The sequence below is a fragment of the Lacerta agilis genome, chromosome 2 (genome assembly GCF_009819535.1).
Source record: "Lacerta agilis isolate rLacAgi1 chromosome 2, rLacAgi1.pri, whole genome shotgun sequence".
In the NCBI taxonomy this organism is placed as follows: domain Eukaryota; kingdom Metazoa; phylum Chordata; class Lepidosauria; order Squamata; family Lacertidae; genus Lacerta; species Lacerta agilis.
This window is the reverse complement of record NC_046313.1, coordinates 40319468-40346047: the sequence shown is the minus strand read 5'-3', so window position 1 is coordinate 40346047 and position 26580 is coordinate 40319468. Positions and strand designations below refer to the sequence as shown.

General features: G+C 44.0%; 1 protein-coding gene across 3 annotated transcripts in view; it reads right to left on the bottom strand.

Annotated features, from left to right (window-relative positions):
- Positions 1 to 3323: 3323 nt before the first annotated feature.
- Positions 3324 to 26580, bottom strand: part of PRKACA (protein kinase cAMP-activated catalytic subunit alpha) — a 58953-nt gene continuing 35696 nt past the window's right edge. For all 3 annotated transcript variants that reach the window (XM_033139701.1, XM_033139699.1, XM_033139702.1), the window contains exons 2-10: positions 18588 to 18649; positions 14987 to 15115; positions 14790 to 14888; positions 12613 to 12695; positions 11343 to 11469; positions 10730 to 10825; positions 10447 to 10569; positions 7650 to 7814; positions 3324 to 5551 (exon numbers count right to left, since the gene is read on the bottom strand). In XM_033139701.1, the coding sequence (XP_032995592.1) occupies positions 5426 to 5551; positions 7650 to 7814; positions 10447 to 10569; positions 10730 to 10825; positions 11343 to 11469; positions 12613 to 12695; positions 14790 to 14888; positions 14987 to 15115; positions 18588 to 18649 (1010 nt within the window). In that variant the 3' untranslated portion in view covers positions 3324 to 5425. The remainder of the gene's footprint in view (positions 5552 to 7649; positions 7815 to 10446; positions 10570 to 10729; positions 10826 to 11342; positions 11470 to 12612; positions 12696 to 14789; positions 14889 to 14986; positions 15116 to 18587; positions 18650 to 26580) is intronic.

Here is a 26580-nt window from a genome sequence, read left to right as displayed (position 1 = left end):
TCCTGGAGTACACTGCCCATCATAAGAGAAATACAGTAGTGATCTGCTTTATGCCTGGGGCAGGAGCAAGAAGAGGGGGAAAGTGAATAAGGGATCCTACAGAACAGAATCCCTTCCTTGTTGATTTTGGGGGAGAACAAAAGCATCTGCTTTGTATGTAGGTCCCAGATGCAATCCTTGATGGCTCAAGGTAGGACTGGGGGGGGGGGGGAAACCTTGCATCAAAAACCCTGGAGAGCCACTGCCAGCCAGTGCAGACAGTACTAAGCTGGATAGGCCAATGATCTGACTCAGAATCATGTAGCTTTCTATGGCCCAAAAAGCAAAATGGATAGTATAAATTGAGCGGCCATGCTAAGTTACCATGAGTTTTAACATTGCGCTATAGACTACTTCTTTATGTTGAGGACAGCTGATAAGGTTATGTTAAGATCAAGTGGGTAGCTTTCATGAGTTATATTCCCAGTTTCCACATACTGCAATTAGGGCAGAATAACAGGGTTTTGTGTCTTCTTAGGCTGCACCCGTTTAACTCAATACTTTCCCCAATGCTAATCCTGTGAGAATTTCCAGTCCACCTCAAATCATAGTTTTTCCAGTTATGGCACAGGTAACACGATTTAGCATTGATGTGGACTGTGGGAAGCAGTGGCTTTGATCCACCCCCATTACTGATGGGAAAGAGGCACTGGAAAGGGAAGCAATATGCCTATGTTCACAAGCTGAGTCAGTGAGAGGAAGTGGTCAGGAATGAACTGCCTTCATGCCATCTTTTTCAAGCCCTCCTCCCTTCCAGAGGTGGGAATAAAGCACTGTAGCTTTCAGTATGTTTTGAAACTACCAGTCCACTTGTTTTACTTTAAAACTCCCAGTATGTCAAATGAATGATCCTTTCCAAACCGAAGCATTTGTGCCCTCCAGAGAGATTTCAAGAGCAACCGCCTTGAAAAATTGCAGTAGCATTTTTGTTACTCTTAACATCTCTCATTGGTGGTTTTCCTTAAAACACCAAGGTTCAAGAATTCCAGTATTTGCTGGCAAGCAAATTCAAGGTTTCCAGGCATCCTGAACTGAGACAAGAACATGCCAAATGTAGCATTCCTCTTGAGTATACAACTTTCAAACATCAGTCATCTAAATCTTATGTAAAAAGGATATTATGCAAGTCAAATGGCCTGAAGACTACAAACACACACACACACACACACACACACACAGAGAGAGAGAGAGAGAGAGAGAGAGAGAGATTAATCAAACTTGAAGATACCTAAACAGTTGATACATTGAAATTGGGGTATGATTCCTTATATATGGCAACAGAACCTGTCTGTGACAGGAAAAGGGGCAAGATACGTTAACAAGCCTGTGTTTGAGAGGGTTAACTGTGCTTCTGGGTTTTCAACATTCTCTAGCGTTATAGTGTCTTTTGTACCAACTTTCTTGCATAGCAGCCATGAGTTGTATGTGGACCTATTGAGAGGCCGCATGGTGTCAGACAGCTCCAGGAAGCTGCAAGAACTGTAGGCAGGCTCACTGGCCTACAACTTCTGCACCCTGTTAGCTTTGGAACGCTGGGGATCACTGTTAACCAAGTGCTACCCTCCTGAGCAAGACTTTGCTCATCACCAGATGTGGCCTCCTTGCCTGACCACATCATGAAGAGAAAAAAGTGCTCAAACAATGGGGACCAAATAGGGTATCAGAAGGCAATTTAAGAGGGAGATAGGTACGTTTGAGAGATGAAAAGTGGTTTGAGAGGGGCTTCAGTTCCCATGTGTACACACACACACATTTTTGTCCCACTGCCACCTCTGGTCATAAAGATTTTGCAGTTTTTGAAAGTAATACCACAGCTATTAACTGGAGGTGAAAGTGGAATTCCTCTTCCAAACTGTCGTCAACATTGGGGGAAGGTGGAGTGAACAAACTACAGTGTCTCTGGGTTTAGCTAAGAAAATTAAAAAAGGAACCAAAAAGGATCTCATAGCTGTTTTCATCTCCAAGAAATCTTACCTCTATATGAACTGGGAAAGCAGCTAGCATGCTTCAAATCAAGTTGCATCCCTTTGCTGTTCAGTCCCTAATGCTTGTTATTCTCAGAATGACCCATTCACTTTTAGAACAGTTCACCCTATTTTTCCAGTGCACCTCATTCTATCACTTCACTTGAGCAGACATCTCTTTAGAAGCCAACTTCATTCGAACTTGAACAAGAAAGGAGTCTTGTAGCAGCATGAAAAACTGCTCTAGCATCCTAGCTAGCTAATGCAACGCAAGTAAGTTAGTTTGTAATGTGCCACAAGCTATTGGTAGACTGTCACTTTTTCAAGCCAAGCCTGAAAATATGTACATAGAAAAAGCAAAATTTAGATTAAGGAAAAGAGTGACATCATAGCCAACTACAGTTGCCATATATCTTGCTGAAAAAGTCCTTCAACTATGACCATAAGCAGAGACCCCAAAAGCAAAACACAAAGGTCCAGAAACCTTGCAATATAGTTGTACCTCTGGTGATTAATACAATTAGTTTTCTCATAGACTGTGTTGATAATGGTTGATCTCTTACAAGAATAGGAACGTCTGTGTACCATTAAAGTGGTTTCTATTTTGTCTGCCCAACTTTCAATGGCCTTGAATGGATGGATTTTGCACTAGGAGACTTTGTACAACACTATAGTTCATTATGTAACTCAACATGTGACATTTATTTCATATACAAACCAATAGTGTGTTCTTTTGTAATCAGCAGGATAGGAGTTTTCTATAAGTATCAACATCCTATGGCAAATACACACAGGTCCAGTGAATCCGGCAACTGTGGAATGCTGATGTAAACTTTAGGTAACAGACACACGATCCCATTTTCACAGCTATTTGATAATCTTACCTTTCCATCTTTAAGATGCTAGCAGAATTCCCACAAACTAAGAATAAAATAGACTCAAAATATCACTTATATTGCTATTGCATTATTGATTGGCTAGTAAGTTAAAACCAGCTAATCCATTTTGTTAGCTGACCTCCTTAAAGTTGATCAGGACAGACAATACCCTCAATCTACGTACCTTCAGGCATGTCAGTTAAACCGTAGGTAAAGAATCTCACTGTGTCAGTGGCAAATGTAAGTACACATACTGCTCTCTAAGAAGATATATTCCGTAACTTCCCATCCAGTGTCATCATTTAGCACCTGTCATTTGGAAGGCCCAAGTACTGTCTCCTGTATTAGCGTTCAAACTTCTCAATCTCATCGCAGCACCTCACTTTTTCCTCTTCTCCGCACCACCCTGTCTTAAGTCACGCATCAGAAATAAAAGTTCAGGTTTTTTTTTAAACAAAACTTTATTGGTAATAGTTTCAAATATGTTTACAACAAAGCACACTGTTAAAGAGGAAGTAGGGTTTGTTTTTTTTCTCAGTGAAACAAGTTTTGTTGGATTACATAGAAGTGTTTTTTTCTGAGGCAGGGAGCTGGTGGGTATTTTAACTCCCGCTGTCTCCCCAACCCAACATAGAAGAGGCCAATGAGCTATTGGTGGGAAGAGGATGACGAGGAGTTGGAGGGGCAAGCAAAGCTTGTCTGCTCCTGACAGCGCTTCTGTATGTGTTATATGTCATCTATCAATCTAAAGAAGACTGCTTTGCTCCCCAGCCACAGAAAGAAAACAAAAGAAAACTAAACTGGTGAATATAGAGTGTGTTTGGAGTGGGGTAGGTGAAGACAGAACACAAAGAGGCATTGCATTGGAAAGGGAGGGTGAAGAAAGAGTCGGAACAAATTAAATGGAGAGAAATGGGCTCCCCCTCCTCATCTTTGAGTCACAGCTCCCTCCACATCCATGAGAAAAGACTCTAATAAAACAGATGCCACCTCTCATTCCCTGTCAGAACTGCAGGTCAAAATGGAATGGGCTTTCCCAACACTTTTGTTTCTAAGCCCCTACCCCACCTCCGTTTATACCGGGATTTACATTTTCCACTCCCTCCTTACCATCTTAACATAAAAAAACATAGCAGGCCGATGGAGCCCTTAAGAACCGATGCAATGGAGTTTCCACCAACAGACTGGAAAGATCCTTGTATTACAAAAACAGACGTTGGAGGTTTGAGTTGGGAAGGGTAGGATCCTAGCAACCAATGCATTTTGCCTGCAACAGTCAAGGTCTATCTACATGGACTTTCTCCCACCCTGATGACTCACCAAATGGGAGAAGCCCCTTTGAACCATGGCAACTAGCTAGAGTCTATCTGATGTTTCACAGGGTGGACTAGATCCTGCTTGTTTCTCTTCCATTCAGGCAGATGCTCCAAGAGTTGCCTGAAGTGGGGAAGCTCATGTTGGGACATTTGGATTGGAGGGCGGTGGTGATGGGGTGACTTGGGGGGGGGGAGAGAGAGAGAGAGAGAGAGAGAGAGAGAGAGAGAGAGAGAGAGAGAGAGAGAGAGAGAGAGAAGAGGTGTGTGCACATTTAAGAAAGACAAATTGAGACAAGGTTCCTTCTCTCAGTATGCCTTCGCCAGCTGGCAACCAGTCACTGCTCCCTCCTACAGGTGTGAAAACTATTGCCCCCTTCTTTCCCCCAAAATAGGGAGACAAAGATTGGAAATAAAGTGTTTTTCTATCCAAAAAACACACACAAATTCTTCATGCTAAAACTCAGTTGTTTTTACAGAGTTAAAATTCCTGCTGCATTTAATTTAACGGTGCGGGAGACAGAGCGTATAAAAAAGCACTGTGCCCTGCCTAGACTTTTAAAACCCTTTTTTTATAAAGCCAGTCAACTATTTCTTTAAACTTTTTATTTAAAGATAATAAAAGGGGCCTGGAAAGGGGGGGGGGAGACTGATAAAAGGACAGGAATTGTCCCATAGGGGAAGTTGAGAGGGTGGGGCCATTAACCTGTTCAGTGCTGGTCTAAACACCAAAGTGCTGTGTGGATGTGGTTATTTCTTGCCCTAACCCCCCTCCCTTCCAGAAATTCTTGCAATGCCCCATGAACCAGACCTTTCATAGGGGGTGATGAACGGCAAATATATCCCCTTTCCCCTAAAAAATATAATAAAATAAAATAAAGCCACCAATAAACCAGGGACTGTCCAATTAGGGTTTGTGTGTGGTGGTGGTGGGGAGGGGGGTTGGAGTCAATATGAGGAGGAAGGGAATTTGTTTAAAACCTGCTTGAGAGTGGCTGGGAGCCACCTTACAGCTTTCAGTGGGAGGTGGATGGATGGCACTCCGACTGCTGCCTTTTCCACAGCTTCAAAATGAACTCCCCTTTTCTCTCTTCTGCCCAAACAGATTCAGGTGAACCCCAACACTCTCCCACCTCCCCAAATTAACATATAGGCAAGGAACTCTGGCCCTTGGGGCTGATCAAATCCAGCCCTTCCTTTTCCTGGGCACACAAAGCAAGGGGGACTGGCCCTAAAATTCTGCAAACTCCTTGGCGCACTTCTCACTGATGGACACCCGGATCTCCTCTTCCTCATAGTCGTCAAAGTTACTTGTGTCGCCGGGGCCTTTGCACTTTGGTATAAAGGGAGCTTCCACCTGTGGAAGGGAGGGGACAAAGTGAGGAATTATTAGAGGTCGTGTGTGCATGTGTTTAGGAGAGAGAAATGATACCATTCAATGTGAAATTGGGCTCCCTGTGGTTTAAGCCCCTTCTCAATTTAACCAGAAACAAAAATAGGTGGGCAGGGGAGAGAAAGGGAGAGAAAGAGAGCATGTCATACAGAGGAACCTCAGGGTTGGGGGGCAAATGTACTCCTCTCTGACCTGTGGGACCCTCCCCAGAACACACACACCTCCCTGGCCCCCCTTGCCTGACTGGAATAGGTCCTTGAGCTCTGGCAATACCTCTTGCTTGCCTGGATGGAAGGCAGAGGGTGTGGGTGTGGGTGTGCAAGCATCTGTAGAAAGGGAGCCTATTGCACGATAAAATTCACATCCACTGCTTTGCTCACTTTGGCTCTGGCTTCACCCACCATCAGCATGTGGTCCCTGGAAGGCTGCCCAAAAGGAAATGTGGACCTTGGATATAGCTGAACCTATTCCACAGGCAAGGAGAGCAACATGAGCTCTTCCTCACTCATAGCTTGAGCCTGCTAAAGGGCAAGCCAGACATGCCTGTGCTTTTTAATCAGGTCCTTGACTGCTTATCTCTCAGGTGGGGCTGAGATCTACTTTCTGAGTATCAAAAATGAGTTGGCAGGAGAGGGGAACAAAACTTTCCCCTCCTTTACCCTGCCACACTTGGGTTACTTTAATCTCCTTTGCCTTTAGCCCACTCTACTTCCAATACTGGAACTGGTTTGTGGGGAAATAATCTCAAAGCAGCATTATGCACCTTTAGGCACGAGGCAGAAATGTTCCTTTTTAACCAGGCCTTTGGTTCATTTGATTGACATCCTATGCCCTTTTAAAATGTGGCATTTTGTTTTGTTTTGTTGAGGTGTGTTTATTGTTTTAATTTGATAATGTGTTTTGTGGTTTTATATTTTGATTTTGTTTTGTGAACCACCCTGAGACCTCTGGATATAGGGCGGTATATAAATTCAATAAATAATAATTATAATAAAACAAAAAGGGAAAGGGTGGACGGAGTAGCCCTTTATCCCCTTCTTTGAAAGCCCACCCTGACATAAAACATGGCTCTCCCCACACCTGCACATTACAGGCAAATGGGCAGGCACAGACTGAACAAAAACGCACGTCTTGTTTGACCCCAAATCAGGCCCAGCCAAAATGAAAGCTGCACCTACTGGCCCTTGCCTTGCTGCTCAGCTTCCTTCTCTCAAGGCAGAGATGCATTTAATTGGGCCTTCTATTCCCCCCCCCCCCCCGTTTAGGAGGAACTGAAACTTAAAACCTTCATCTCCAGAATATTTGCAAATTAGGTAGGCAGCAGAACTAAGAGTGAACACGGTTGACGACATCATCCTATCCTGCCTCCCTTCAGCTTTTTCATACAAAGGGGGTTATCAGCCCTGCCCTCTCGTCATGTTCTATGGGCAATTACTTTCATATGGGCCATTAGCAGAGCCTGTACCAGGAATGGCCCTCCAGACTGTGCTGGATTCAAACTCCTGACCAGCAAGGTGGGAACTGGAGCCTGACAACATCTGGAAGGCTGCAGGCTTCATGGAAAGCAACACGTGACCAAAGGAGGTTTTTAGCATCCAGATGCCATTAGCAGCTGTGGGGCTGAAGCTTTCAAATTCACAAAGGGAAGGTCCAAGAGAAGACATAACACAGCTGCAACAGTGGATTTAACTACTGTAGATCCTGGGATCTTTTCACAGATAATGAATAATCACAATATGTCCCGAGATCCCATATCATTAATATTGGGCCTGCAAGTTCCACTGAAGTATAAGAGCTGCTTCACATGCAGGTTTTCTCAACACAGAGATAAGCTTTGTGGGTGGGTGGGGGCTCTCTTGTTTGTGAGGCTGTGAGCTATACACTTCAAAACGGTGATACACGTGTTTGGATGGCTTTGTGTACCAGCACTACACACCCATAGTGAGTTGGCATTACTTCTCTGGCAGTGTGATAGTGGAAAGCTTTGCTCTGGAAATAAGGCTGTGGGCTGCTACCACAAGCCGCCCCCCTCTTGTGACTGCACCCTGCTACTTCTCCTTACCTTCCGTTGGTAGATGGCAATCCAATCGGTAGTAGCAAACCACTTGTGGTTCTTGATGTCATTGACTCCATTTTTGAGGTTGCCAAAGCGTTTGGTGAGGTCTACCTGGAGTAAGTTACGCAACAGGTCCTTCAGGTCTGAGCTGAAGTGAGACGGGAAGCGAACCTGGGTGCAATGAGGCAGAAGCCAAGAACAGGTTAATCTCTCTGCCTTCCAGGAGAAATCTGACAGCCACAGGGAAAGGGCAGGAAGTGAGATTCATTATGCTCTGTAGCCAAAGCACTAATTCGCCATATGTCTGCAACTGCAACACCTACCACAAAACACACTAAACACAAGAGGGGCAGAAGGAGGGCTTTTACTGGCACACTTGGAACGCTTGCCTCTCTCTCTTTAAACTGATTTATAACTTCTGAATTTTTTTTAAAAAAATAATGGTCTGACTGGCTTGCCACAGGAACTGCTGAGAGAGAGAAATCCACACGCACACACAAATGTACAACTGAGGCAATGTCCCCTGAACTACTTTTTTTTAAAAAAACTGAAAATTTAAGGAGCAGTTTGGCAACAGAAGTTGACAGCAAGAAAACCCTTAAAAATAATACAGGTGCTCTTTGCGCTTGCTTCTTGACAATATATGTAACCTAAATGAAATTCAGGGTGGCTAATGGGTATGAAGATCTTAAATCAGAAACCCTAGGAGCAAACGCCCTAAGAAAAAAGCACTGGCAAAGTGGCTATATTTAGTTTATTTATTAAATTTGTATACCACCCTTCATCCAAAGATCCCAGGGCAGTTCATGTATATGTACTTACTGTAACCTACATTTTGTTCTACCGCAGAAAGATATTAAGATAGATAAAAAGGTAGAATGTTATCAGGCAAAGATTCGTAGGGATGTGGCGCTAGGTTATGCACATATTTACACCAAAGTTTTTAATGGGGCTTAAGGCATTAGGCAATGTGATTCCATGAAGCAATGAGGATCCCCAAGCAATGCTCTTAGGTTTCCTTGGCAGGGTGGTGGAAACAGATGAATCAGTTAGAAAAAATCTGGCTCAAATATATGCCCTATATTTAAGTACATTTAGTGTACCAGTTTAAATGTAAGACTGGAATTTTATACAAGCTTCACCAAGATCAAATATAAGTATCACAGAGTCTGGCTTAGCCTCTTCTCTTAGGTGTTGTGAAAGGAGCTACTTCTACCCAGATTCCATTTCTCTTTTAAGCAGAGCACCTAATCTTGATTAATGGTCACTTGCTATTCATTCTGCTGAGATCTGTGCTAGACTGTCATCATGACCAACCGTGTTTAACCCTCAGTCATTATTACTTGGATGACTTACCTAAGTAAAAGCCCACCTCACAGAGGTGCACAAGTATTATCAGTTTATTTTGCAGAGAATCAAACCTGATCGAGCGCCTAACATTTTGACTATGTTTTTTATATGCAACCTTTGCTAAGCTGTCCTGATGCAAGAACCTATCACAAACAAGGTTCTGGTAGCTTTTATATTAATTCAACTAGTTAATAGTAATGCCTCATGCCCAACTGTGATACTAAGTGCTGCTGATAATAATAATAATAATAATAATAATAATAATAATAATAATAATAATAGTATCACAGCAATCTTAACAAGGACAAATCCTTTGCTGAAGGACATTGCGGGGATCCATAACACACCTGCACAAATTTCAAATCCAAAGTAAAGTGCGGTCAGTGCCACAGGATAACTGTTATCAAAAATGCATGTTTATTCGTCAACAATTAGTTGACTCAATAGAAGATCTTAGGTGTTGCTGAGAAAGGCTGGGTCAGTACAGTTCCTGGCATAAAAGCCTGACTCAGATGGCAACTAATACTGATTATTTTAGCATTAACCACCTGAGAAATCATGCACATATATCCATTGATCTCAATTACTTTTGTTTAGTTTTCTTGGGTAGGGGAGATGTTCCTTTGACATCACACATTTTTCTGCAAAGGTTGGAGGACAGTCTTCTCCAACACTGCCCTGCCACACCTCACTCCTTTAGGCCGTGTTACAAATTCTAAGAGCAATATTCTGAAAACTCACAGCTTTGCAGTTACAGACAGTTTGAGTTGCATGTCTCCCCCTTTCTGCGGTTTTACTCTGTTTAACTTATAAAACTACACTTTGTGCTTTTCTGATCATTTTTGTGCTGCTCGGCCTCACATTACTCTAGGAGTCTCACCTGGGAGAACTGCCAAGTATCACAGACACTGGGTTCAATCCATGCTGGAATTCTAGACTCAGAAAATCCATATTCCACTTAGCCTGTAGAATGCTTCAACTAATTTCTTCTTCACACTGAAGACTAGAGCCTTAAGTTTATTTAAAGTATACAAAATTTGAGACTCAGTATTCAAATGAAGTCAACATATCTGCCCCTTTCCTCAAAATAAGGTCAGACTGTGAATGTAACTGCTGCCATCTAGATTTCCAGACATTTGTTCCTTTGGTGAAAGCTGTAAGCAGCACCAAAAAATAGCTGGAAAATTTGCCAAGAAAATACAGAGGGGGTTTCCTTTCACAGTCTGCTGAATTCCATCTACTCCAACATTTATTTGGCAGGTAAACACAGCAGGTCCATGCTTCACCGAACATTATAAATGTATGCACTGTATAGTGTGAGATATTTGGAAATTTCTAACACGCCTTCTAGGGAAGTACTGCATTTTCTCCATGGACAAGATGGTCTACATATTGTAATATATATTTGTAATATCCTGTACCCAGCATGCAAGCCTCTACGCTGAAATATTACCTTCCCAGAGACGATCTTCTCATATATCTGAATGGGCTGGTCTGCAAAAAATGGGGGGTAGCCGGCTGCCATTTCGTAGATGAGGACACCCAGGGCCCACCAGTCCACAGCTTTGTTATAACCCTGAAACAGGAAAGGAGGCTCAGATCACAAACACCAAGGATGATCGCGGCACTTAATTGCAGTGTACAAGAAGAGGGTCTGCAAGATATCAAGATGGACACAGTCTTCTTTCTGGGCTGAACAAGGCCCAAAACACTGTTCCTGGGTACAGGTGTCTCACCTTGCTCAGAATGATTTCAGGAGCCAGGTATTCTGGAGTCCCACAAAGGGTCCATGTTCGGCCTTTCACTCGTTTGGCAAAGCCAAAATCTGTCACCTGGAGGTAAGAGAAAATTAACAAAGCTGAGTTCTCCACACCAATAGGGTCAGCAGCACAAAGGAAGTGATGGAGGCTTGCACAAACCCCAGCACATGGAGAGGTGATGTTTCGGGTAGAATATCTATAATAGAGAAGATTTTGTTTCCAAAGGGAAGTATCTCTTTCTAAACAGCAACTGCTCGTAATGAATGTTTTCTAACATGCTCCCCACTTGCCACCAAAATAGGAAAAGTGCATCTAGTGGTTTGGAGCACGTTTGGTTAAGCAGGCACCACTTGGGGGGGGGTGGACTTCCTGATAACCAAAGCACAAATGATACAAAGAGGTGTGCCTTTAGATTTTATGTCAACTCCAAAATTTCCTAAGAAGTTACATATGCTTGTCAAAATTTAGTCCTTTCTTAAAAAGCTAATTGTTTCAGATATTTGGGGAAAGAAAACATATTTCAGATATTTGGGGAATTCTCAAAATGCTGTGCGGCAGAATCTCACAGAATGGATGGAGGCAGCATTACCTCAATGTAGCCCTGCTGGTCGATGAGGAGGTTCTCAGGCTTCAAGTCTCGATAGATGAGATCTAGTGAGTGCAGGTACTCAAAAGTCAGCACTATCTGAGCGGCATAAAACCGGGCATGAGGTTCACTGCAACAAAAGGGGAGAAAGCTTCTTCATAAGCCATCTCCAGTGTATGCCAGCTGAGTCTTCACCTTCACTGATCCCCATAAACCAGGGATGGAGAACCTGTGGCCCTCCAGGCACTGTTGGGTTGGGCTCCAACTCCCATCAGCCCCAGCCAGCTCAGTCAGGGATGATGGGAGCTGTACTCTCAACAAAAGGGCTCAGGTTTCCACCCCTGCCACAAACCAATACCATAAGACCAGATCTCTCCCCTGTTCCCCATTCAACAGGACCTTGAGTCTTCAGCTGGAAGTTATCTCACACATTTCACTCATGCTCTCCCTGCCCCACCTCTGCCTCAACGCCTGCAGAATCTCTTCCCTTATTCTGACCATCTTCTTATGTAGGTGTAATCATTGCAACAATCCTGTAAGGTAAGTCATTACTATTTACTCTCCGTGTTGCAGATGGTGGGGCTGAGGCTGTGAGACAGAACTTTGCGTAATGCCATGTAGCTGAGTTCATGGCAGAGGCAACATTCGAACTGGGAGCTTCCTGGTCCGTCGCTCAGTCTCAGTGCTATGCCAGTCCTAGACTGTTCTACAAGATGGCAGTTTATTTGAACTGCACATAACTACACAGTTAAATGAGAGCATGTTAACAAACATCCGGCTTCCCATACAGTAAATGGATACAAAGTACGATAGAAGCCATGTTCTATGGTGGTAGCTTCTATACTGAAGTCTTTGCTAACAATCCTCTGATGAAAAGCACTCCACTCATATGGGCTGTCAAGTCAGGCCACCCCTTGCCCCTTAGTGTTAACGAGAATCATCAGGAACTCAGTGTCATTGTCACCACACTCTGATAGGAATGATCTGCTCCTTGCAAGTCACCAGCTTCACATCCAGGAGGATGGGAATTAATGTCAAAGCAAATGCAACTTCTGTCCTATCATTAGACTTTTTTCTAAACTGCACATTCTCTACACCAGAAGATAGGGCTTGCTGGAAGGGGAAGATATCCCCAACTCAACTTTAAAGAGCAGAACAAAAGAAACCTAGTTCTTTCCTCCTGTTCTAACCCAGGAAGCCCAACTCTCAGCTCTTCTGTTCCCACAATTGAGAGCATCATCCCAACCTTACAATGACAGGGGAGCACACTCACCTGAACCTGCCAATCCGTCGTAGGTGGGAGAACATCTCGCCACCTGGGATGTATTCCATCACCATGTACAGATTTGAGTTATCCTGTAATCAAGGGCAGAAACAACTCAGGGTCCTGGCCAGCACTGCTTTGCACCCACCCCAACCTTGTATGTTCAGGGCCATAGCTCCCCAATTTATTTACTTCTATATTGCCTCACACATCCATAGGAGCACTCTAGAACAGAAACTGGGTTTGCTGTTGGGCTGGGAGAAAGGATTATATGCACCACAGAATTCAAGTTCCTGCCAATTTCCTTTAAAAAAAGGAAGTATCTTGCCCTTGCAGTTGCAGATAAAAACAAAAACAAAATATTGATACAGTGCCTACAGACTAGGTGGTGGTAAAGGAACAGGTCCCGGCATTTCAGATCAGTACTTCGTTCCTTTTGCATGGCTACACTTTCCTAACTGCCCCCAATTCCAATCTTCATGTTTGTTCCCTAGTCCATCGCTCTCTACCACCATTGCCTTGCTTCCCGCTCAATAAATGCAAGTTCTTTAAAATCTGAATGTATACAAGTTCCTTGTCTTCTAGTCCCCATTCATTTGCACACACAACTTATTTGCACAACGATCATATAGTTTTGCTTGGTGCAAAACTGTTTCTATAGCAGAGTGTTTTGGTTTTAGTGCTATGTTCTGTTCAGCGTCTCCTCCTGCCATTACCTTAAAAAAAAGGCAACAACTTCAAAAGTAGCAGTTACTAAGGTGAACTCAAACCTCTAGCACCTGGTCATGTAGGATAAGACTAATAATGACCGCTAGTCATGATAACTATAGTAACTCCACTATGGGGAAGCAGGCCTCTCAATACCAGTTCATAAACAAAAGAGTGTTGTGCTCAGATCCTGTTTGTGGCACCCCATAGGCACCTGGTTGGCTAGTATGGACTGTTGGGCAGAATGCTGGACTAGATGGGCTTTGGGGCTGATCCAGCAAGGATCTTCTTGTAGACTTATAGAATTACTCTCACTACCAAGGGAATGAATTATACACACAGTCTAACACCAACCAACTTGGAAGCAAGTCCCACTAACATCAATGAGACTTACTGCCGAGGAAATAGTATTCAGAATTAAGATACTTTTTTTTCTAATCCCCAAAGTCTACAACTGAAACAATCTCTGCAAGGTAGCATGAATGTATTTGTTCAGGCTTTATTCTGATCGAGAGGTAAGCTTTTGACACGGCATTGTCAAGGACTGCTATAGCAGAGGGAAAATGGGAAGGAACCTATGAGACAGCAGCAGAGGCCTCCTCTTCTGGTTGAGCTTTCAAACAGACACTGTGTCCATGGTTTTAGGTTACAGCCGCAAAGGGTATATAAACATGCATATTTCCTTCAAAGCAGATTTTTAAAAAATGGTTCTGCCCTTTGTGGCAATAGGTAGGACTCAATGGCTTTTTATATCCTTTCCATGTAGCTGAGGTGAACGGAAGCTTGCAAAACCCTGATTTAGAGCTGCATTAATAGACAAGGCACAGTTGCCTTGTCACATAGTCCAGACTTACATGCTCCCTATAGCACTTCCACATTGACTTGAAAGTAAATCCTACTGAATTCAATGGGGCTTACTCCTAGGTAAGTGGTGTTAGGATTGCAGCCTTACTTACTGTATTTATATAAGGCAACCCAGTAAGATTGTTCTCTAGATGACTCAAACACAAAATGATTAAATACTGTTGGCTTTATTAAACATTCTGTATGCTTATAGTGCCCACTAGTTTACTTGCTCAAAGCTGCACAAATGCCATAAAGAGGTAGGACAAAACAAAATATTGAAGGCCTATCATAAGGAATAGTTTTGAGGGCCTATCATGACAATGTGTGCTCTAGCCCAGGAGATCCACCCACCCAGGCTGCTCCCAAAGGGGAAGCATACTGCACCTACTGTACCGGCACAGAAAGTATGGGCTTGCCTGCAATGGTGGATGCTCAGCTAGCCACAAGCCCAGACAGAGGCGAAAATATTAGCTGGGTGCTATGGTGCTATGGTAAAGTGGTTAGCCTCCCTTAAGTTGGCCACTGTGTGCCTTTGATCTGATCCAGCAGAGCAGGTGTCCAGAGGACCAGAAAGCCAGAGAATGAATATTTAGGCAGGGGGTGGGGACAGAGAGTGCACAGACACCCTTTACCTTAAAAGAATACTCTAGCCTGACAAGGAATGGGAAGTTCACAGCCTGGAGAATGCGCTTTTCATTGAGGGTGTGCTCGATCTGCTTCAGTTTAACAACCTGGAAGACAGAAAGGAAGTCAACCAGAGTCAGTTGGGCCTCCCTCTTGCCAACCTCAGGCACAAACTCCCAGAACTCAATGACAGGCTCAAACTCACTTTCTGCTTGTCAAGGATCTTCATGGCAAAGTAATTCCCGGTATCCTTGTGCTTCACGAGCATCACCCGCCCAAAAGAGCCTGTACCCAGGGTCTTGAGCCGGTCGAAGTGATCCAGGCTGGACGTATTCTGAAAAAGGATTTTGAAAATAAATAATATAAAAAGCAGAGGAAGACAATCTGTTAAGGACACCAGGCTTTAGTCATCAGATTTTGGGGACCCTTAAGTGGCTGTGAGGGTTCAAAATGCTGGCTTACTAGTTTCATTTTAAAGATAACCCTTCAGGAAGTACCATGCCATATTAAAGCAGCAACTGTTATTGAAGAGGTCCCTGTGGCGTGCCAACTCTTCTCCCTGAATCTTGCAGCATTCTTGGGGTTTGAGACACAGATAACTTTTTACCACGAGAGGGCGCAAAAGACAAGAGTTTTTAGAGAGAAAGACATACAATCCTCCTGCATACTGAACAGCAAGAAAATCAAACTCAATCCACAAAAAGGACTGTACAGACACCCAACACTCACTACACTGTCTGTAATAACCTAGAAACTAGCAGCAATAGGTTAAGCCTGAGAGCCTGACAAAAAAACAGTAATATCCCCAAATATCACACTTATTGCAAAATACAACCAGATGTAATGACACCTTTATGCAGGGGGCAGCAAATGGAACAAGCCAAAACAGCGAGAGCATCTAAATTTCCGGGCCAATTTACACAGTCATTTTATTGCCATGAAGCAGTTATTTTGGCAGCCACCTTCTGGGAGTTATTTGCTGAAAAGCTAACGCATCAGACCTGTTAGTTGAGCAGTGAGGTATTCATCAGATATTGCAGGGAAGAAAATACCTTATTCAACTAGAGGGAGATTGCATTCCCCTATCTGTAATATGGTCTGCTAACACCAAGGAGTATATGTGATAGGTGAAGGGCTTCTGAGCCTTGCTTAGTAATTTGGAAAGATCTTGACTATTTGTTCCTTCATGCAAGCAACCCAGCCACTGGCAAACCTTATTGTCAGACACATCTTCCAAAGTGTCTTAGAACTGCAAAAGGTAAACTAATCCAAAGCTGACTCTCTTCCTGTGTTTCCATCTTGGACACCTCATTCTCCTCCTGTATTGTACCCCTGCAAAAATTATTCCTAGAAAAGGGGCAATTCCAGAATAACCTGGGGACTGAAACACCAGTCTCAGCGCCTATTTCTTCAGCAGGATAATTTAGGATGTCCACCAGCATCAAGACTTTTGCCTTTGGTGTAACCAGCAATAACAAAGGTTTGGCAAGATCCTTCCAAAGCCTCGTTTTAAAAAGTTACACCAGTCACATTTTATACACACAAAAAACAAGTGAATGCATACCCAAATGGGCTTCCACACAGCCAGCACAGGAGAGCCAGAAACACTGTGGTCAGACCTGGACCCAGGACACCAGGGTTCATATCCCCACTCAGCCATGAAGCTCAATGGGCCAGTTGCAGTTTCTCAGCCTAACCTACCTCACAGGACTGCTGTGAGGATAAAATGGGGAGAACTATGTACACCAGCTTAAGGAAAGGTGGGATATAGATGTAATGGATTTAATATCAAGGCAGTCGTTTCAATGCATGCAGCACACTTTAGCATTCAGTTAGGCAGTGCATCCCTTACTTAAATGCAACACCAGTTGTGTGAAACTGTACACACATATTCTGAGCTTAAACTATACACATGTATTGTGTGAAACTGTACACATGTATTCTTGGCACCCTAGTCTGTTTTTTCCAGCACATCAAAAGGAGGCAGGGTACACGGGAGCGATTTAAGCCGTGTGCACCAACACATATGCTCTTTCCTGTGAAGCCATACAGGTGAAACTCGAAAAATTAGAATATCGTGGAAAAGTTCATTTATTTCAGTAATTTAACTTAAAAGGTGGAACTAATATATGTGATAGACTCATGACATGCAAAGCGAGATATGTCAAGCCTTTATTTGTTATAATTGTGATGATTATGGCGTACAGCTGATGAAAACCCCAAATTCACAATCTCAGAAAATTAGAATATTGTGAAAATTCACAATCTCAGAAAATTAGAATATTGTGATAAGGTGCAGTACTCAATCCATAACATCTGCAAAGGGTTCCTGAGCCTTTAAATGGTCTCTCAGTCTGGTTCAGTAGGAATCACAATCATGGGAAAGGCTGCTGACCTGACAGTTGTGCAGAAAACCATCTTTGAGACCCTCCACAAGGAGGGAAAGCCTCAAAAGGTAATTGCAGAAGAAGCTGGATGTTCCCAAAGTGCTGTATCAAAGCGCATTAATGGAAAGTTATGCAGAAGGGAAAAGTGTGGAAGAAAAAGGTGCACAAGCAGCAGGAATGACTGCAGCCTGGAAAGGATTGTCAGGAAAAGACCATTCAAACATATTGGGGACTTTCACAAGGAGTGGACTGAGGCTGGAGTTAGTGCATCAAGAGCCACCACACACAGACGGATCCTGGAGATGGGCTTCAAATGTTGCATTCTTCTTGTCAAGCCACTCCTGATCAAGAAACAATTTCAGAAGCATCTTACGTGGGCTAAAGAAAAAAAGAACTGGTGTGTTGCTCAGTGATCCCAAGTCCTCTTCTCTGATGAGAGCAACTTTTGCATCACCTTTGGAAACCAAGGACCCAGAGTCTGAAGGAAGAATGGGGAGGCACACAATGCCAGATGCCTGAAGTCCAGTGTGAAGTTTCCATAGTCTGTGTTGATTTGGGGAGCCATGTCATCTGCTGGTGTTGGTCCACTGTGCTTCATTAAGTCCAGGGTCGACGCAGCCACCTACCAGGAGATTTTGGAGCATTTCATACTTCCTTCTGCAGATGAGCTTTATGGGGATGCTGACTTCATTTTCCAGCAGGACTTGGCACCTGCCCACACTGCCAAAAGTACCAAAACCTGGTTCAATGCCCATGGGATTACTGTGCTTGATTGGCCAGCAAACTCGCCTGACCTGAACCCCATAGAGAATCTATGGGGCATTGCCAAGAAAAAGATGAGAGACATGAGACCGAGCAATGCAGAAGAGCTGAAGGCCGCTATTGAAGCATCCTGGTCTTCCATAACACCTCAGCAGTGCCACAGGCTGATAGCTTCCATGCCACGCTGCATTGAGGCAGTAATTGATGCAAAAGGGGCCCAAACCAAGTACTGAGTAAATATACATGCTTCTACTTTTCAGAGGTCCAATATTGTTCTATTTGCAATCCTTGTTTTGTTGATTTCATTTAATATTCTAATTTTCTGAGATTGTGAATTTGGGGTTTTCATTAGCTGTACGCCACAATCATCACAATTATAACAAATAAAGGCTTGACTTATCTCGCTTTGCATGTCATGAGTCTATCTCACATATTAGTTCCACCTTTTAAGTTAAATTACTGAAATAAATGAACTTTTCCACGATATTCTAATTTTTCGAGTTTCACCTGTAAGTTGTCTAACTCTGGCTGATGGTTGCATGCAAACCAGGTCAGTGTCACTTTCAAATCAGGCCTAAGAGCTTAGAAGCACAAGACCCAGGCTGCCATGGCTAGATAGGAAGGCAAAATATCAATATGAGAAGAGAGGTGTCATACCTGCAACGGGTTCTCCCATTTCTTGAGGAACTCTTCTTTGGCTTTGGCAAGAAACTCCTTCACTGTAAGTAAGCAGAGGCAGAGAAAGAGCATTGAAAAGAGAGCATGTTGCCTGAAGGCCTGAGCTGCTGAATACTCTTTAGGAGTCAAAGAGGCTATGTTGGGAAACAGGAGTCCCCTTCAAGCCTGCCAGCTCTCATTTCTTTGACGGGCCTATTTGTTGAATCACCAGGAACGGAGGATGCAGTCCAAGCAGGAAGGCCAGAAAGGGGAAGACAACACCTTTCAACAAGTCGGATTCCCAAGGAGCAAACATTCCCTGGAGGGCAGAGAGCAGACACACAGCCCCCTCTTTTAGGCTCAGCCATGAGACTCTAGATGAGAAATGGCCAACTGCTGCACTGTGGAAATATGCACAATCGACATTTGAGAAGTCTGTGTTACCACTGGAGCCCTAAATCCAGCCTGGAGAATACAGTAGCAACCATGTCACCTCTGCTAAAGATCATGGCTGCTCAGCTTTAGGTCTATCACCATGTTGCTTATTTTGGGGGCCAACCTGTGTCCAATCCTTGCAAGTCACAGACAACTTTGGGCCACACTGGGACCTCCAGCCTTTTAAAGCAAGAACAGGGAATAAGTAAACCCATGAAAAAGGAAGGCAGGCCCCACTCTCTCCACATCCATGCCACTCATTCGCAAGGCTTTTGAGGAGTCATACAGATGTGAAATTCAATGCCACACCATGACAAACGCTCTGCCTATGCAAGAATTTCCACTTGCCAGATGGAACCATCTCCCTTCCTCCATGCTGTTCAAGCCAATATCAGGGTGCATGTGGGAGAGGGGGAAGCCCTGTTGCACATGCAGAAGCCCTTGTACAGAGCTTCCACTGATAGGGTTCATTAGGTGAATCCTGCCCTCTGAGGGTAAGCATCTAAAATACCATAGGGCCAAAGTCTAGACATAAGCACATGTCCCATCTGTTTGCATGCACACATTTTCTCCTCAGTTTCCAACTCAGAAGGTGCTCTGCAAGTTTCAAAAATACACACACACAACTAGAGACTTTCAAGACCGGCAGTTCCATGTACTGGCAGCTTCTCCCCTTCAAAAAGGTTCTCATGCCACAACCCCTAAACTTATTTTTGGGAGTTTAAAAGAGCAATTTAGGAGTTGTGGGGAACCTTCCAAGAATGAAATTCTGAGAATCTAGGGAAGCATGGGCCCTTCTGGATTTCAGCCAATAACATCAATCATGAGAGGTGAAGTGGAATCATTCAAGACTCAGAGACTCTAAAGTTTCCCAGCCACAGGTGAGCCACTCATGGTAAAAGCACCTGCCATGTGCTGAGACAGTGACTGAAACATGGGGGAGAGGGGACCTGTGGCCCTCCAGATGCTGCTGGACTGTAACTCCCATCTTCCGACCCCGATCACTAGCTGGAGCTGGAATAGACATTTAGAGAGCCACACATCCACCAGCACTGAACTAAGGGCTCCCAATATCATTCTGAATGCAAACCAACTGATGACCTGTACGCAGACACCAGCAGCCATGGCATGGCCACTGCATACCTTGTGTTCTATAATGTACAAAAGATCAGAGCCAACCTGGAAGGCAGTCTTGTGTCTGTCTAAGAGAAACTACCTGGTGCTCCAACACACTCCATGTATCCAAAGCAGGAAGACTACCACGTAGATAGTTGTACACTCTCTAAATTGCATAATCAGGTTTTTTGAAGCTACAGGTATGTAATGGCACCAAGCATGACGACAAAGAGGGTTCTTGAGAACAGAAAATTCACAGAACCAAGGAAATGCTCCATGTCCAAACAGGTTTCAGGCTGAAAAACCCATCTACTGCCGACAGAAACATGTCAAATATAGCTGCAGATGAGAACACCCAACTAGGCGTGACTGCCTCAGATTTCTAGCAGTCATGGCCACAAAGGAAAGATAAAGCTTAGAAAGGTGGATCCAATGTCTGTTAAAGGATCTAAAGGTAAACAGGTAAATGAGAGAGAGAGAATGACCCTTAACACATCCTAATCATTCACCTGTACCCCATGAACCTCATCCTTTTCTCTTTACTCCAGCTGCACAATAGAAATAATACCACTTGTGCGGGTTCTGAAGACAATTGGAGTCACAATCTAATCAGTTAATTAAATAAATTTGGCTGATTAAAAGTGATCAAATAATTATATGCTAATTCTGTGCATTATGCAAGCTGAACATCGTCCAAGTTTTGTTTTGTTTTTTTGTCATGATATAAACCAGAGTTTTGGGGACTCTGGCAGAGGATATTTCCAGAAGTAGCCCAGGGCTGGGCTTTAGAAAGCAGAATTGGCATACTAAATTCCCTCTTCCAGCATTTCCATCTATGTAACACAGCATTCTGCCAACACCAAAAGGTTGTGTTCACTGGCAAAGCAGTACTGCTTGATTAACTAGGAACGGGCTGAGTGCATTCTTAGACTGGTACCCCTTGCTGGGCTGGGAAGGAACCCCAAACACTTTTCATACCCCCACTTTCTAAAGGGTTGCCTCACTCCTGGAATGTTTTCTGAGGAGGGCAACAATGATGATGAAGAGCCTGGAAACCAAGCCCTTTGGGGGAAGGTTGAAGGAGTCAGTGAATTTTACATCCTGGAAAAGAGACTATCAAGAGGCAATGTAATAGCCCTCTATTACATAGATGGAGAAATTTTGTTTTCTGTTGTTCCAGAAGATAGCACCTAAATTAATGGGTTTAGATTACAAGAAAAAGGATTGGATTTAGACCAAACATCAGGAAGAACTTCCTGACAGTATGACCTGTTCAGCAGTACAGCAGACTGCTTTGGAAGGGGTAGATGACTCTTTCAGTGGTTGCTCCTGTTGTGAAATACTCTCCCCAGGGAGGCATGCCTGGTGCCATCTTTATCTATATTTAGACTTTTCTCTTCACCCAGGCTTTGGGTTCTTAAATTGAAGGGGGGAATTGTGGCCTCTTTTCGTGTTGGCCGGGAATCTATCAGACCTGCCTTTTAATTGCATTGCTGTGTTTTTTTGCTATTATTTTGTTATTATTTTCAATGTAAGTTTCTTTGGGTCACTTTGTGAGAAAAACAACTAAATAGTATCAGCATCAAGAACAGCAGGCTGGGTGGCCACCTATCAACAATACTGCAGTTGACAGTTGCCACCTCTATGATTCTATGAAACAACAACTTACAAACCAAGCCCTCAAGATCTCATCATCCATTGGGGCCAAGCACAGCATATAGTCGTACCTTAGAAGCTGAACAGAATCCGTTCCAGAAGTCCGTTCAACTTCCCAAACGTTCAGCGACCAAGGCGCAGCTTCCGATTGGCTGCAGGAGCTTCCTGCACGCAATCGGAACCCGCGGAACCTGTGTCAGATGTTTGGATTCCAAAGAACATTCGCAAACCAGAACACTCACTTCCGGGTTTGCGGAAACGTTCGAGTTGCAAGGTGTTTGGGATCCAAGGTACAACTGTATCTGCATAAAGCAAAGAGAAGCAAAAAAGGCCAAGCAAGCACTCCTCAGCCAAAGTAAATTTGCTGTACCATCTACAGAAATGGAGCCTGACTATAGATGCCAGGGATCCTGGCTCCCAGTTCAGAATGTGGAGTTAAATCTGCCCCTGCATCCACTAGAAAAAGCACATTTTCAGTTCCCCCCTCCCATCATAGAGATGCAGCTTCTCCTGGCATGAGATCCGAAGACCATAAAATGGAGGAGCCCCTGAAATAAGGTTGCTTTGCACCAGCCTCTTCTTTCCTACAGGAGAGGTACCTGACACAAAGGGAACATGGCCAGGCGCAGTCTGGGGATGCTTTCAGAGCATCCTCCCACTCCAAACCTTCACAGCAATCCTCCCACCCAATTCCTTCATGCTGCAGCACAGAGCGGCTGGATTTCCCCGAGACACGCACACAAACAGACGTGGAGCTGCAGCTCAGCCTGTCTGACCTACTTTCCCTTTGTCTCCTGCTTTATCCACATTACTTACAGAGCGCCACCAGCTTACACCTTCCTGCACAGATCCCAGCCCCCTCCCCACCTCTCAAGGAGATTTCTTTTGCCACATAAGAAAATTCCGGCAGCTCTTCCCCCCTTCCTAGGGCCATCTCAGCATTGTATTTCAGCTCCATGTGCCCCCCTCCAAAAAGGGGCAGCAATCACCCCTCCCCATCTCCAAACACTGACCTCTTCCATAAGCCATGAGGGACCCCCGACAGCAACAGAGCACCACAGGCCTTAAGGCCAGGCTGAGCACTATGATCTCATCTAACCTCAGGCAGTCGGTCGCTCCTGCGTCATGCTCTAGAGCCTCCAACTGCACTCTAAACCATCACCCCTGTCTTGAGGTCTAGCAAAGGGAGAGAGTAATTCTGTATTCTTGATGGCTGCTCTATTCTCCAGACAGAGGCCTGGTTCACACAGAACACTAAACCACAGAACACTAAACCACGGTTTGTTAAAACAAGCCATGAGTTGTCTCACAGATGAGCAAGCAAACCATGGCTTGTTTTTCTCCAAAGTTTGGTTCAATTTTCAGCTGCTTTTGACTCATGCCTTTGTAGCTCAGTGAGCATCTGGGGTGGGGAGGCCAAACAAACAATGGTTAAAGAAGGGTGTTTGGCTTGGTGAGAGTTGCTAACCTTAATTACAACAAACTAAGGGTCATAAACCAGCAACAAACCACAGCTTCAGATCACGGTTTGTTGGCAGTAAACAAACCATAGTCAAGCCACTAGGCAGGCTTTGCACAAAACACTAAGTCATGGTTTCATAAACCATAGTTTAATAAACCTTGATTTAATGTTAGATTCAGAGTGTGGTTTAGGGGCTGGGAGTTTATTTTGCCTGAAAGTGAGCCCTGAACATTGGTCTGGCTCCAGAATGAAGCCAATGTCCCCTAGCAATATGGGTTTCCAAGTTATGGCACACAAAACTCAAGACATTGCATTGCAATACAAACATGTGCATTTACATGCCAAATCATAGAATCATAGAGTTGGAAGAGACCACAAGGGCTATCCAGTCCAGCAGGAAACACCATCAAAGCATTCCTGACAGATGGCTGTCAAGCCTCCGCTTAAAGACCTCCAAAGAAGGAGACTCCACCACACTCCTTGGCAGCAAATTCCACTGTCGGACAGCTCTTACTGTCAGGAAGTTCTTCCTAATGTTTAGGTGGAATCTTCTTTCTTGTAGTTTGAATCCATTGCCCCGTGTCCGCTTCTCTGGAGCAGCAGAAATCAGAGAAAGATGTAATACTTCCACATCAATATGTATATTTGAAATAAGAGAAACTGTGGTTTAAAAAACTACTTTGACTAAAATTTAGATAGGTTACCAGGTACAGGAAAAAATTTCATTAGGACAACCTGTCTCTTTCTTGGGTTACCAGATGGTGTTGGACCATGTCTCAACGTCACTGACCGCTGTACAATTCCTTGCCCAGTGAACTTGCAACATTCCTCAAGGCCATAGGTAGGCAAACTAAGGCCCGGGGGCAGGATCTGGCCCAATCACCTTCTAAATCTGGCCCATGGACGGTCTGGGAATCAGCATGTTTTTACATGAGTAGAATGTGTCCTTTTATTTAAAATGCATCTCTGGGTTATTTGTGGGGCATAGGAATTTGTTCATTATTATTTTTTTCAAAATATAGGTGTGTGTCCCCCACAAGGTCTGAGGGACAGTGGACCGGCCCCCTGCTGAAAAAGTTTGCTGACCCCTGCTCAAGACTATAATTGTGATGTGCTAATCTCCTGTTCTCCCAGCTTTCAAATGGCACTGTAAGAGTCATTGTGGTGTAGTGGCTAGATAACTGAATTTGAACCATGAAGCTCAATGGTTTTGAACGGGTCTTTTGTGGGGCGGGGTGGGGCGGGGGGAAATCACACAAGAAACATAACTTAATTCACAGGGCTGCTGGTAGGAAAAAAACTGATAATCCCATATATGTTACCTTGAGTTCCTTGGGAAAACGTAATACAAGTGTGAAAGTGCAAGTAATTGTTTGTTCCTCTTGTTGGATGTTGGCAACATTAATCTTGCAGGATCAGAATTCTAGGTTCATCAACTATAGTATTTGGTCTCTAACCAGGACCAACCACATACCCCTGTCTGCTGCCCCTGGTAAGGAAAGATGTAGTACATCTGCAAGCCATGAACTACAGCCATTGATAGACCCATCTATGGGAGCTAAACCAATTCCAGTTGACAGTGACAGTGTTAGTGGCCTTCCAAACTGTGGGATGAATTCCGTAAGTTGAAAACAGTGCTTGCTTTAATTTGTCCTGAACTTGCTGTCAAATTATTAGAGAACTTCAAGCTCCAATGTTTTGGTTTCTTTCACACCATTCCTAATTTTGTGAACTAAATAAGTGTGCGGCCTAAACTTCTCTTCAAAGTAAGTCCCATCCACCTGAATATCTTTAGCCACCCATTTCTTTACTTTCCTCCCCTTCTGTGATCTCTTTTTCAAAACCAGGGCACTAGAACTACATTGGCATTCCAAGCACAGCCATACCAGAGACTCATCCTGGCGTACTTGCTGTTTCATTTTCAGTCCTTTTTCATAGTAATTCCCAGTATCAGATTTGCTTTTCCTCCACTGCGCCAGCACACTGAGATGACGTCACTGCGCTTTCTACCATGACCCCAAGTCCTCGCTGGCAGTAGTGACAGCTCATTTAGATCCCATCAGTGTCTGTGCAGGAGTTTGTGTGTCCCAATGTGGAACACGAGGCGCTCACTCACTCTGAAGCTCACCTGCCATTCTGCAGTGCTTCTAATCATCCAGCTTGAAGAGTGCCTTTGAAGAAATGCTCACACAATTTTGTAGATTTCTTTTTTTAAGAAACAAAAAGTTATTGGGAGTCTGAGCACTCCCCTACAGTACAACGCAAGCGTGGGCATGTTCAGCTAGCCCTATTTTTAACCCAACAAGCTCTACCCACATTTTCTTCATCTCCCACACTAATGCCCCCTACCATTTCATGAAATTTCGTCTAGTGGCTTATTTGATAGATTTGCTTTAAACCATTATTTGAACTCTGGTGCCTTCTGTGCTGGAACGCACGTCTAATAAATGTTTTCTAAGTAGTAGAAGCTGCCTTGTGCCAAAATCAGCCTATTGGCCCATCTTGCTCAGCACTGCCTGCAACACTTGACTGCCAGCAACTCCACAGGGTGGCAGATGAGACACTTTTTCAACCTTGCTAGCAGTACAAGCAACTGAATTTGGGACCTTCAATGCACACAGAAGTATATGCTCTGCCACTGAGCTATGGCCCTTTCCAAAGACAGCTGTTCCCTCCCCCTCTATTACAGACCCAAAACGAAGAGCTGTATTCTGTGGCCATGGTACCCACAGCCTGAGTTGAGAAGGCTGAGGAAGACCAGATTCAGCTTTCCTTTCTGAAGCACTCTCACTGACCAGAATGCTTTGAAGCAGGTTTGCAAAAGGCAGCAGCATTCTGTTAAGTTTTGTGGCCCTCCAGGTGTCACTAGGCTCCAATTCCCATAAGCCCAAGCCAGAATGGTCAGGAACAGTAAAGAATGATAGGAGCTGTAGGTCAGCATTTTACAATCTTTTTGCTAGATCTGAAAAACAAAGGAATGGGCTTCACCTTTTCTCAATTATAATGTATCTGGAACGCCTTCGGATTTAATTCAGCTGCTTGGGCATACAGAGAAAATTATTCTAAATGTTCAGGGTTCCACATAGCCTGAAACAGGAGGCCAGCAGTACTATTCAAGACTCACATATTTTTGCTTTCCCACATGTTATAAATGTTCCCCGAGTCTGCTATAAAATGCTAACTTGCCCAGGGTTCAGGGCTGGTTGCCAGTCCTGAATCCAAGCGTTTTATTGAGATGCGTGTATGCATGTGTGTATATATTGCTTCTGGGAGGGCAGCACTCACCAATATGGAGAGCAGGCACCTTTTGCTGCCAAGGCAGCC